A 13011-nucleotide genomic window follows, 5' to 3' on the forward strand; every position below is an offset into this window, starting at 1 on the left:
TGTTTCTGCTGAATGTGTCAGTGGTGAGGTAAACAGGAGAGGTGTTTTCGCTCGCCTCTGTGAACACAGAGCAGAAAACTATAGAAAGCTCAAAGTACCCACACAGTGTGACGAGGAAGTTACCTGTAGCATTTTGACAATGTTTCGACACCTGAACCTGACTGGACAGTGACAGTCCAATCACAAAGTCTAATCAGAGGACAATCAGGTGCCTCTGTTGTCTATGTTCATGTCCACCATGGATCCTGAAAGTTGTAACAGCTTTTCAAGATGGACGACAGCGTGGGCTTGAAAATCTACCACACCTCTCAGGATCTGGACTCTGCTTTGTGATTGGACTATCGCTGTCCAATCAGATTCAGGTTTAAGTTTTATCATGTTCACTTCATCACTTGTTTAAAACCTGTTTCTGCTGTAGATGTATGAACATGTTCAGTGGTGATAGTCGTGACACATGCAGGGAGATGTTGACTCACCCACATCAAAAAGATGGAACTTCATGTGGTTTAATGTGTAAATGTAAATAAATCAGCTGTGCTGTTCATCTCCCATCAGTTCAGAAAAACACTTCACTGCATTTGCTCAGCTTCCATATATCCTCAACTCACTTTTTAAGTTGGAAGACACGATTTTATTGGAGGAGGAACTGGATTTCCACGAGCAAAGGATTGTCCATCTAAGAATGGAAATAGCCAAAAGGCTCATCAAGGAAACGTTAGAAAGGTTGGTTTAGATTTTTTCAGTATTTCCCTGTAATGCTTAACTGAAGAAATGACGTGACTATCTGTAATCTGATGATTACGTAAATGCTGTACATGTACTATTTTTCATTTTCTGTCAGATTGGGGCTGTTGATATGAACTTTTATTTCCCTGCGTGTAAATAGCATTTAATGGAGAAAAAAAGTCTCTTGTCAAACAAGCCAATGCTTCAACAAATAGTCATATGGTTGCAATGATAACAAAAGCATTCGAATCCCTCCGCAGGGTGTCGTATGTTTGTATCTTTATTTTCAGCCAGCAAGTTTCATGTTATCATCTGCAGACTGATATGGACATAGACATTCATGTTACATTAACTGGAGATGTTCACTTTATTTCTGAGAGGTCTTCAATCATCTGTTATGGTGAAAACCTGTGATCTGAGAGCACAGGAAGGAAATATGTCAACAAATATCACCAGATAACATGAAAACCAGTGAAACTGCGACAGCAGCAAACTCGGTGAGACACAAGACAGTCGCCATAGAAACCAGATTTAAAAGAGAGAGATTCACCTGGTTCTGATTAGACTTCATAAACTGTGTGTGAACTGCTTTCATTTAACTGATGCTGATTTAATTCCCTGTTTAGCTCACCCTCCAAAACTGCTCTGGATGAACAGGACAGAGGATCATATGGATGCGATTCACGTTTTTACCACAAGGTGTCAGTGCCAGATGTTTGTCCCTCTCACCTGTACCTGAGAACCACAGTCATTCTGAGCAGGACAAATGAGTGAGATATGAATATGTAAGAAGGAAGAATTTGGGTTCGTGGTCAACGCAAACACTTCACATAGACTTGTTGTTCTGAAACTTAACAGTTTTCATGTTATTAAATAGGCCTTTTTCAATCAATCCTTTAATAGGACCTGATTTAGAAATGTTTCATTGTGAAACATAAACTGGATTATTAGAGGGTTAGTTCACTTATATCTCACAGGTAACTCATAACTACACACATGCACTGCACAGTTCACACATCATGGCTGCTGGAGTTGCACCACTGGATTTCTTTTGCACAAATATATTAGTTTATCTGAAGCAAATATGAGACTTTGTCTTAATTAACTAGAACAAGTGGACAAGTCCTTTAGTCCAAATAGACTGCTGAAGCCTCATATCAACTACAGATAACCTTTATAAAAAATACAACTGTTGATTCCCACCGGTTCTGTTTGATAATCTTTGCTGAGCTACAACAGAGACCATGTCAGTTCAGTTTTAGCAAAGTTTATTAAAATCATACATTTCCCAATGGAGCAATTGACAAAAAATATAAACTTTTAAAGCCTTTGAAATTTTACAAAAGAGCAAAAAAGAAATCAAGATGATGGATATTATTTCATTATTATGGATATGTCTAATTCTGCACACATACAAATACACATCCTGCTCATTAGCACCAAATATACCAACATGTCCACTGGGTTATTACATAACAAAAAGAACATTTAGATCCTGTGATTTACTGAGAATATGAAACTTTTCTAACATATAGACATTTTGCAGCTCTGGCCCTTTAACCTACAAGGCAGATTTTTTATTTATATACTGTTATGGCCACAACAACACATTTGGCTCAACCTTCTCACCAGCAACATGTTGCTTCATAAATAAAGATGGTGACGATGACAATGACGACCACCTGATTAAATCTCCAGGTGATTTCTCATTCATGCTACAAAAATCAAAAACACATTTTGAAACTGCAGAAAAAGAAAACTATTAACACATTGACCAATCAGATCACAACCTGCCTTCAGTGTGTCTTTGGTGCATTAACATCAATACACCTTTCAGGACTTTACGAGTGCCGTACATTTGGGTTGTCAGCTGCTAGAAATCTCTTCAGCAACAGCGCTGGTTTTCCAGCTTTCTTGTAAAAGTGAAACATGAAATACCTTCAAAGCCTGTTTATCAGCTGTGTGGTGTTAAATTAAACACTGCTGTTGGGCCCTCACTGGAGATGACGATCACAGTCGACTGGGATTGTTGCCTGCTAAAATATCTTTTGGATACTTTGCTCAATTGTCTTGAAAATAAACATTTTACTTTCCTGTGCCCTCTGTGTCACGCAACATCAGCACTGACGACTTGTCCTCCTTCCTTGGCTGCCATTTTCTCAAGTTTGGAAATACATGTGGTTCTTCTGTTTCCACTACATAGCCAAGATGGAGACTGTAGCGCATGACAAGTGTTTTACACTCAACTTTTTGACAGTTTTGAGTGAGCGTCTATTTACACTGCAACATGACGTACTTGTCAGTGAGAATGCAAAAATAACAAGGGTGAGAATGGAAGGTAATGAGAATCATTTTCTCTGGCAGTAATTATGTTTCAATAAATCTTCTTCTCATAATGATGAGATGATTCAGGTCGGATTCTGACGTGTTAAAACAACTCGTTTTCACATTTTTTTCTTATTTTCTCTCGGCCTTGTTCAGACCTGGTATTAACATCTGTCCTGAGCGATCCGATCACAAGTGGTCAGCTCTAAGTTCAAGTGTGAACGCACCCAAGACGCATGTGAGAGCCCATCTCTCGGACCACGTTCGGAGGTGGTCTGGACCACATGCGGCCACATTCCTTTAGCAGCGTGAACACAAATGCGTCCTGGGCCACAGTGAAGGACCGCCTGCTCTACTGCGTCCTCTGACACAGTGTAATTAGTCCCGACGCATGTTAATACCAGGTCTGAACGGGGCCTTTGGGATGAGTGACAGAACTGAATGAACTCAACAACCCAGTGTTACAGTGGAACTTTCTCCATTCAAAAAGAATATCCAACACATAATAATATAGTTCTAGTAACACAACCTGCTCTTTTTCAAAATAAAACAAATATATAGAATTAAACATTTTAGATTGTAGTGAATAGATGTAACAACAGATTCCTCCATGACACATCCAACAAATCATCTCATAAAATACAACAGGGAGATTTTGTCTCAACCTCTTTCAGAAGTGTCTGGATCAAATCACTTATTTCTCTTTCATGTATTTCTCTCAGGTTTTCTTTCTCTGTTTCATTTTTCACCGTTTTCATTTGATTTTCATGCTTCATCAGTAATTCCTGGATTTTTGTCACATTTTCTTTCTTTTTGATCACACACTTCACTAAGTCATTGATTTCTCTTTGATGCGTTTCCCTCCTTGTGATTTCATTGTGGGCTGAAAGTGCCTGCAACAGGTCGTACTTCTCATCTTTGTCTTTCATGTGTTGTTCATATTGTTGCTTCTGAGCTGTCATTTCTTTGGTGTACATGAACTCTTCACCTTTCTTTCTGGCCTCCTCCTTGTACGTCTTCTTCAGAGTCTCCAGGTTTGTTTTATAGTTTTCCTTTAATTATTTTCGCTCTTTTTCCTCCTTTTCTCTTCTGATCTGATCCTCTTCTTTTCTTATCTTTTCATATTTCTCTCTTTCATTCTTGTACTTTTCTTCAAGTTCTTCAATTCTCATTTGCTCCTCCAGTCGTCTCTGTTCCTCCTCTTTCTTTTGTTTTTCCTTCAGCTCTCTTCGTTCCTGCTCCCAGGCCTCTTGCTTTTCTCTCATCTCTTCTCTGCTCTTCTCTAACTTTCTGTCAAAACTTTTCTTTTCCTCTTTTTCTGACTGAATCTGTTTGTCCAAATTTTCAAGTTGGATTTTCAGATCCTGACGATATTTTTCATCCTCAGTCTCTCTTTTCCTCCTCTCTTCTTCTCTCTTCTCATGTTCTTTCTGTCTCTGCTCTCGCTCCTTCTTTATGTTTTCCTCCATTTCTTTTAGTTGTTCCAGTCTCAGTTTTCTCTCTTGTTCAGTTTCTTCTCTCTGTTCTTCCATTCTTCTTTTCATTGCTTCCTTTTCTTCCTCATGTTTTCTTTCTAGTTCCTCTCTCTCTCTTCATCTCTTCTTCCTTCTCCTTCAGGATCTTCTTCACTTCTTTCTGTATCGCTGCTTCAGCCTCTTGCAGCATCTCATTAGTGTAGCAGCTGCCTCCATTTCTCTTCACCATGATGTCGATCTTCTTTATCAGCTCACTGACTTGTGTGTGGTTCTTTTTATCATAGTTATTAAACACATGGTATCTTCCTCCACAGTCAGAGATCAGCTTCTTGAAGGAATCATCACAATCCTCTTTAATGTATTCTTCAATGGACACCTCATGTTGCTCCAGTTTATCTCCTCCAGTGAAAAGAATGATGGTGAATTTCTCTGAATTCTTCCCAAATCCCTCCTTGATGAGTTTCAGTGTCTCCTTCTCCTCTGATGTGAATCTGCCGACCTGTAACACCAGCAGGAAGACATGTGGTCCTGGAGCCAGGAGACTGATACATTTCACCATCTCCTCATTAACCTCTTCATGGGACAAGGTTGTATCAAACAGACCAGGAGTGTCGACCACAACAACAGGACGACCGTCCACTTCACCCTGAGCTTTCTGACACCATGTGGTGACTGATGTTTCTCTTGATCTGGCTTTAAACTTGTCTCTTCCCAGAATGGTGTTTCCTGTAGAGCTCTTTCCATTACCAGTCTTCCCTATCAGCACAATCCTGAGACTCTCTGGACTCTGAGTCTCTTCATCACCTGTGAAATGAAAAGACATGAAGTTACCTTAAATGGTGACAGTTGTTTGAGTATAGACTTCAATGCTGGATGAATGGTTAATGACAGAAAAAAAATTCATATTAAAATTCTTATGATTTATTATTATTCATATTTTAAAATATATATATATAAACTTACAGCTGCCCTTGTTTTTTATTTTCAGATCCATCAGCTCAGACTGTAGCGTGTGAAGGTTTTTCTCTTGTTGTATGATTTTTTCTATTTGGGCAAACGCAAATGTCTCTGTTGTGTAGCAGTGTGGTTTGTCCTTATTGTGTCTCATCTTTTCCACAGCGTCCAACAGTTCAGGGATCTGCTGCTTGTCCTTGATGTTGAGAACAACAGATCTTCCTCCACAGCTCTGAAGCAGCTCCTGGATGTCTCTGTTCTTTTCTACAAACTCAACAACAGCTGGAGCTGTAGGATCTGACTCCACAGTGAACAGAATCATGGTGAAGTCATTGACTTCAGAGCTGAATGTGTTCTGGATGGTCTCTAACTCTCCCTTGTCTTCATCAGTGAGGGGACCCACAGGTAGGACCAGGATGAAGGCATGGACGCCCTCAGGATCACAGAGGGAGATGCACCTGAGTGATTCCTTCATCACTTCCTCCTGAGGTTTTCCATACAAGGCAGGAAGCTCCACCAGGGAAACCCGACGTCCACACACCTCTCCCTGATGTTTAACACACTCTGAGGAGTTGGAGACTGAATGAAGCTCTGTCTGACCTAAAATGACCTCAGCTGCTGAAGTCTTCCCTGCTCCTCTCCTCCCACACAGAACCAGGTTTAAAGCTGGTTTCATCTGTTCAGGCTCTTCAGTGAAGGTGAGGAAGGTTCCTTTGTTTTCATCAACAATGAGTGAAAGTGAAAGTTATAAATGCAAAACAATGTAATTTTCAGTTTCTAATGATTCTGGATCATTAATTGGTGATCAGTCTTCCATCGTCTCTTTAAGCTCTTTCTGACACTAAAGGTACAAGGTAACGTACACAAACCAGTTTTCCTCACTCACCAACAGCTCTGGCAGGATCCATGTTCGCAGGAAGTCCTCCACCGTCAGATAAATCACAGATCACATGTTCTCCATTGTTCTGCTTCACCACCTGATCCAGATGTGTTAACAGCTGTTGACGTCCAAGGTTCTTCTGCCACAACAACCTGGATCTACATTCTCTGATAATGTCTCCTAATGGTGGATGTTGTACATATTTATCTATGGAACCTGAACTCTCCTCTCTGGGTGCTGAGATCAGAACCAGTGAATGATCAAACGATTGATCACTGAACCGTTCAAGGACTGATTGTAGCCTCAGTTTCTGTTCCTCAGTGAAGTCTTCAGGCTGTAGAACCAGCAGGAACACATGAGGTCCAGGATCAGAGAGACTCACACAGTTCTCTACATGTTCTGTCAGTTTGTGTTCAGAGATGTTGGGATGAAGCAGATCTGGGGGGTTGATGACGACTGTTTCTTTCCATTTGCACCGTCCACTGACTCTCACACAGCAGTCTGCTGCTTTTTCAGTCTCGAACACATTCTCTCCCAGTATGAAGTTCCCCACTGAACTCCTCTGAAACCAGCTGTTCCCCAGCAGAACAACCCTCAGCTCAGACACTGAAGAGAAAACACACAGAGCTCAGATCAGTACCCACCCTCTGTACATTTAAGATCAGGCTTCACACTCTCCTCTGTGATAAAGCTTATAGTTAGAGCTGGTTGAACCTGAACATAAACCTCTCTCTCTCCCTGAGTCTGGTTCTGATTGTCCAAGTGATTGGGTCCAGGGGAACATTTTTACCAAATCTGAAGAACTTCCCTCAAGGCGTTACAGACATACTGGGTTCACATGTCCAACACCATGTTTTGTGAGGTCACTGTGACCTTGATCTTTGATCTTTGACGCCCAAATTCTAATCAGTTCATCCCTGAGTCCAAGTGAACGTTTGTTCTGTCACGGCGTTACTGAGATATCGTCTCCATGAGAATGGGACGGACGTACACATGGGCAACATGAAAACAATATGTCTCCAGACCTGACTGTTGCTGCGGTGGAGGCATGAAAATATGTAAAACAGTAGTAGTGTCATTTTAGATTAGAAAAAAATCTACTTTTAATTCACCTCTCAGATAACAAGAAGCCTGTCAGCTGTCTGAACCTGACTCAGCTCAGTTTAACTTACTGTCAGGGGGGAGGAGGTCACAGCTGCTTGTGCGCTCCCAGGGCTTGGAGTCATCTTTCACTGCATGTAGAGAGACACAAATTAGGCTTCAGACAACATCTTATGTTTCAAGAACCCTACATGCTGTGATTCATGAACGTAAAATGTCCAGAGGTTGTAGACGTGTGTGTAGAAAGTGGGGGGAACAACATGGAGGGAGCTGAGGCGTCTCCAACATCAGAAACAAGAAGAAATAAACTGACCAGCAACAACATTAGAACAGGTTGTGAGTGATGTGTGCATTTATTTTTAAGCCATGACGTCGATGAAAATAACTGAAACTACAAATTAAGTTTTAAATGAAATTACTGATGCTTCAGAATGAACTCTAAGAATCTGCAAGAAAACAAGAAACCTACTGAGGATCAAACTATAGCTGCAGAAACATCCTTCAGAAATGAAAACTGTGTCACATCAGTTAAGTCAGAGGGATCAAAGAAATACCAACAGCAAAATAACTTTAACAATACCTAAAATATCAAACTAACAGAACAGCAACACACACAAACAGCATCCACATTCATATTCAACCTGGATAACTAAGAAGAGGAGATGACCTCAGTGTCTGTCAGTGAGTCTACACTGTTCATCAGCTGCATTAAAACAATGTTCCAGTTTGACCACAAGAGGGCACTACAGCTTTCTGTAGAGAACATCGACATCTTTAAAAACAGACTCATGACCTACCTGTCTCAGCAGGCTTTTGCTTGCATTTTATTTATTTATTTATTAGTCCATTTATTCATACATCTTAGTCTGTTTTATTTCCTGATATATATTTTTATTCTCTTTTATTTCATTTTATTCTCTCGGTTGTTTTCCTTTTAATACCTTAAGTTTTTATTTCTGGTTTTAATCACTTCAGTAAATCTTCTCTGTTCTTTCATTAATTTTATCCCAACTGTTCTATCTCTAAATTTACTTCCTTTTAATATTACACAATTTATAATTTTATTTACCTCAGTCCACCTCCTGTCTTTCTGTATTTTATTGTCTTATATTATTTATCCTTTTTATTTATCCCTTTTCTCCTTTTAAATACCCGTCTTCTTCATTCATTCATAATTATATTTCACTTCTTTTTATCCTGGCTCTAGTGTTTCCTCATGCAAATGTGGGATGTATAATAGCAGTTCCACAGTTCCTGTTTTTTCTTATGATCTTAACTGTGTCTATGTATTAGTTGTTTTTGTATAATGGTGCTACACAAATAAAATCTGATTGATTGATTAATTGATTGATTCTGACAGTACCAACCTGTGCAGTGATTCACTGATCATCCTGCCTCCACGCAGCTTCACAGGCAGGAAATGTTGACTTAAATAACTATTTTCAATATTTATATGTATGTTGTAATTTGATGTGTTTTATTTGCACACATTATTTATATGATTTATTTTCAAGAATTTCCTTTTATTTGTACTGGCTCTATGCAGGACGTAGGAACTAAGTTTGCACCTGTGTTGCACGGGGACACTTTAAGTTGTAACAGTTTCCTTTAGAGGAACACATGAAGTTGAAAGAAACTTAGGCTGCAGTCAAAAAGTCAAAATAATCTCCTTCCCTAACCACTTTCCCTCCCCTGATGGAAAACGTCATGAGGTGAAGGAAAGATGTAAAGGAGAGGTCATAAGGACTTAGGAAAAGACAACGGTTTGGACTGTGTCACAAACATAAATCAGCTGCTCTGTTGTTCCAACATTTCTGTGGGTCTGCTGGGGTGAAACTACAACGGTGCATCCAATACATCTGTAGGTGCATCACTTTAAATGTTGCTGCAGCAAGGAACTGTGGGACTGTATTTTCTCCTTTCCTTTCCTAAAGGAGGGTCCAGTGTTTCCTCTATTAAAGGAGATAAGAGAGGAAGCATTGAGGCTCCTTTAGAGAATGTGAACAGCTCTTATCATGGCTGCCACTTAGATACTTCTGGATCATTTCATCCAGTCAGGAACCTTCACAAGTAAAAGACTTTTCAGCTGCAGCCTCAGTTTTTGTACTTTTGTTTAAGTTAAAGGTGACACGCCGCCTGTTTTTAGGATTTATTTATTCCCTCTGGGTCACGTGCAGCCGGCGAGGTTTGTATGTATCGTCGTGTATGTTTCTGTTTCTGTAGTTTGTTGTAATATGAATGTGTGTTTATGTCGTTCAGTGTCATGTGTCTGATTAGGTTGACGGTGGTGCTGGTGATGACGATGAGACTGGTGATGAAGCTCAAAGTCAGACTGGACTCACCAGGTGCTGCAGTCGCCATGATGCCACCCTGCTGGACACAGAGACTAATGAGAAGCTCTTTTTAAGAATCTGGATGAACAGCTCAGACACAAACACACAGCTGCACAGTGTTCGCTGGATTTCTGACTCCTGACAACATGAATACTCACTGCTGCACTGTGTCCTCTTGTGTGTCACCGCCGCTCCTGTACGAGGCCAGCAGCATCACAATCATCACAACACGAGCACGAACGCATCAAGACACACTTACACTGTAATGTGATAAATGACAGGTGTTACCTGCGAACACCTCGTGGTGGTCAGTCGTTCTGGAGACAGAAAAAACATCTCAGCGGCAGGAAGGGAAGTTCAGATAACCATGAAACTAGTTAGTTAATTAGTCAGTTAGTTAGTTAGTTAATTAGTCAGTTAGCCTGATTTACATTCAGTGTCCTGCCTGCATTTGGAAAAAGGACTTGCTGTGCACATTGTTCAGGTGGGTTTTATTTGCCCACAGCTCCTCCCAGAGGGTAAAAGCTCAAAGTGTGAGTGCAGTGGTTCAGGGTCACTTGTCATCTGCAAGGCTTTGCTCTTTATATTTAATCCATATCTATCAGCAGGTTGCGTCACTGTACTTTAACTAGCTATACTAACTTTTCTCTAAAGCTAAGGTGGTATGATCAGTCAGTTCTGGATATTTTGACATTTTCTCGCTGAATAAGACAAATTGTTTGGTTTTACCTTCATTTATTTCACCGTCCTCACACCACTGCTGCAGAGAAGAGACAGGACTAAAACCAGTGTTGGGGAGTAACTTGTTTCATGGTTGCATAATTATAAAATAAATGTAATTGTGATCTGTCACAGTAACAAATTGAAATGCTGGTGATCACGTCTGAATTTATTCTCTCTGGTAAAAAGCTGATGTATAAACTATAAAATAATTTCTGCTGCTTTGCATCTTCTGCAGGAGCTCTGCACACACCTGTGGACACGTGTCCTTCAGGCAGGTGACAGGTGTGAGCTCTAAGAACTGAGGACAGTGTTTCCACTGAATATCAACATGGAGAGGTCAACAGGAAGTGAAATCTACAGAGCACCAAAAGGCTGGAGGACCGAATGGTCACACATCTAAAAACAACAGATATTACTACTATTAATACTGACACTATTGGACATGTAGTCACAACCTTGCGAACCTGAAGTATTTAAAATATAATCGATCACAGTGGAGCTGTCAGTTACCGCCCAGAGACTCAAATTCAACATGGCGGCTGTACAGCTGATATGAGGCTGAGATCACATTAAATCAAATATAATTCAATTTTAAAATCTATAACTTTGTCGGAAACGTGTTCTCTGTAGAGAACCAATACTCACCGAACGATCAGTAATCAATACATTTGTACCCTCACGTGTAAAATGATCCGTTTTATGAGTTAAAATCGACTGATCACTTCTATTGATCAGTCGATCAGAACCGATGCTACATGTAGCGACTTAATTATTTGGTTTTGAATCAGTTTAATTATGAGCTGAGCTCTTCTGTCTGACGAAAGTGAAAGTTGCTCAGCCCCAACTGCGCAACAGCAACCGGAAATACCTAAATAAGGTCATTAAAATGAATTAAAAATAATATAATCTAATACGAATAACGTTAAAGGACTGACTCCTGATACTGCTATTATTATTATTATTCTTATTATTCTTATTCTTATTATTATTATTATTATTATTATTATTATTATTATGGGCAAGTAAAACGAACCTAAACAATTATTTTTATTTATCTAATTTCACATCAATGACCCACCTGTATATACTGTACATTCATGTCACCCATTGACGACTTGATTTTACGTTTTTTTACCTGTATGTAGCACAACCATGTCGCCCATTTTGTTTGTATGTTATGTTACAGGAAAATTATTATTTTTCACAAATTGGTGTTTGGCAGAAATAATTTCAATATGTATTCGTACAAGTGACTCCCCCACTCACTTACCTGCACTCTTTATGCCCCATATTTCAATACATATTATCACCACTGTCTATACTGTATAATACACTATAATATTGTGTATTTACTGTACAAATAGTGTTTACATATATTCATATCCAGCTGTTTATTCTATATATTCCATTGTCACAAACACTACTCTTTCTCTCAACCACACACACACACACACACACATGAATAAAGGTAGTTGTAGTCCTTACAAATATGTCAAATGTCCTGGGAATAACTTGATCAAATACAGGATGCTGTGTATTATGTAAAATATCCATCATTCATATGTCACAGAGGGTTTTATTATTACATGTATCACTTATATAAACTGTCGATGTCACAGCTGTTTGCCACAGTGTCATTCTTCACCACACTGCCTACACACGTTAAAACTCATACATTTTTCCACAGTAAATAAGAACAAATATTAGAACAAAGACGTTAAGCTACACAGAAAACATTGCAGAAAAATAAACAGCAAAAATCCACCATGTATTTACCTCTTTGTTCTTTGAGCTTCATTTCTGTCAGAACGTGCAGAGTTGGTTTGGTTGATTTCTTTGATCTCCAGTCAGTTCACACCCCCATATTTTTCACCATCGATTATCAGGTGGAGCTTCATATTTTATCCACTGAAGAGCAACACATTATTTTGTCTGTATGACTCATAGATTGAGTAGTTTTACTGTAGTTTTACTGGAGTATTCAGCTGGTTGCAATCTGCAACCTCACCACTAGATGGCACTAAATCCCACACACTGGATGAGAGGAACATATTGATACACACCAGGTCTATTTATATTGTAACTATTTCAAACTAGTGTTAATAGTCTGATAAAGGTCATCAAGGCAAATCCATCACCAACCTCTCTGGTTTCATGCACAGATATAAGTTTTGACATCAGTCTTTTGTTTACATTGGGTTCCTTTGTTTTCACCATAATTCATACAGATACAGAATCAGGCTACAGCCTCTGTCAGAGTGACCTGAAGTGACCTTTGTCAAACCTCCTGAGTTCTCCTAAAAACAATCAGAACAGACTCACCAGACGCTGCAGTCGCCATGATGTCACTCTGCTGGACACATCAGACACTAACTCAACTGAAGACCAACTTCAGATCCTGCAGGAACAATCATTACTATTTATTTATTGCTTTAAACAGATGTTGTGTTGGATGAGATCTGTCCGGCCAACGTCATCTTCTGACAGTGAAAAA

At 39.5% G+C, this 13011-nt stretch overlaps 1 protein-coding gene and 1 pseudogene across 7 annotated transcripts; both read right to left on the reverse strand.

Annotated features, from left to right (window-relative positions):
* Positions 1–4033: 4033 nt before the first annotated feature.
* Positions 4034–6207, reverse strand: LOC139624683 (uncharacterized; annotated as a pseudogene).
* Positions 6208–6228: 21 nt separating this feature from the next.
* LOC139624684 (GTPase IMAP family member 5-like) lies at positions 6229–12958 on the reverse strand. 7 transcript variants are annotated; one of them, XM_071483986.1, is made up of 7 exons: positions 12840–12958; positions 12283–12425; positions 10083–10111; positions 9953–9988; positions 9804–9831; positions 7533–7592; positions 6229–6966 (listed from the first exon to the last, which is right to left on the reverse strand). In XM_071483986.1, exons 5-7 carry the CDS (start codon positions 9820–9822, stop codon positions 6359–6361), a joined length of 687 nt encoding a protein of 228 aa, XP_071340087.1. In that variant the 5' UTR covers positions 9823–9831; positions 9953–9988; positions 10083–10111; positions 12283–12425; positions 12840–12958; the 3' UTR covers positions 6229–6358. The 7 variants fall into 7 exon arrangements, with proteins under 7 accessions (XP_071340087.1, XP_071340088.1, XP_071340089.1 ...); XM_071483987.1 differs by lacking the exons at positions 12283–12425; positions 12840–12958 and adding exons at positions 10524–10554; positions 11163–11453 and having other exon boundaries at positions 9804–9834; XM_071483983.1 differs by lacking the exons at positions 12283–12425; positions 12840–12958 and adding exons at positions 10524–10554; positions 11163–11453 and having other exon boundaries at positions 6230–6966.
* Positions 12959–13011: the final 53 nt, after the last annotated feature.

The sequence above is a fragment of the Trachinotus anak genome, unplaced genomic scaffold, assembly GCF_046630095.1.
Source record: "Trachinotus anak isolate AG129_WGS33_773 ecotype Australia unplaced genomic scaffold, CSIRO_AGI_Tana_v1 ptg000008l, whole genome shotgun sequence".
Taxonomy (NCBI): domain Eukaryota; kingdom Metazoa; phylum Chordata; class Actinopteri; order Carangiformes; family Carangidae; genus Trachinotus; species Trachinotus anak.

What these genes read in the sequence shown, in the direction of transcription:
- LOC139624684 (XM_071483986.1), bottom strand. An exon ending in TGACCTCCTCCCCCCTGACA is followed by an intron (nt 6,967 to 7,532) that starts GTAAGTTAAACT and finishes TTTTCTCTTCAG; the next exon opens with TGTCTGAGCTGAGGGTTGTT.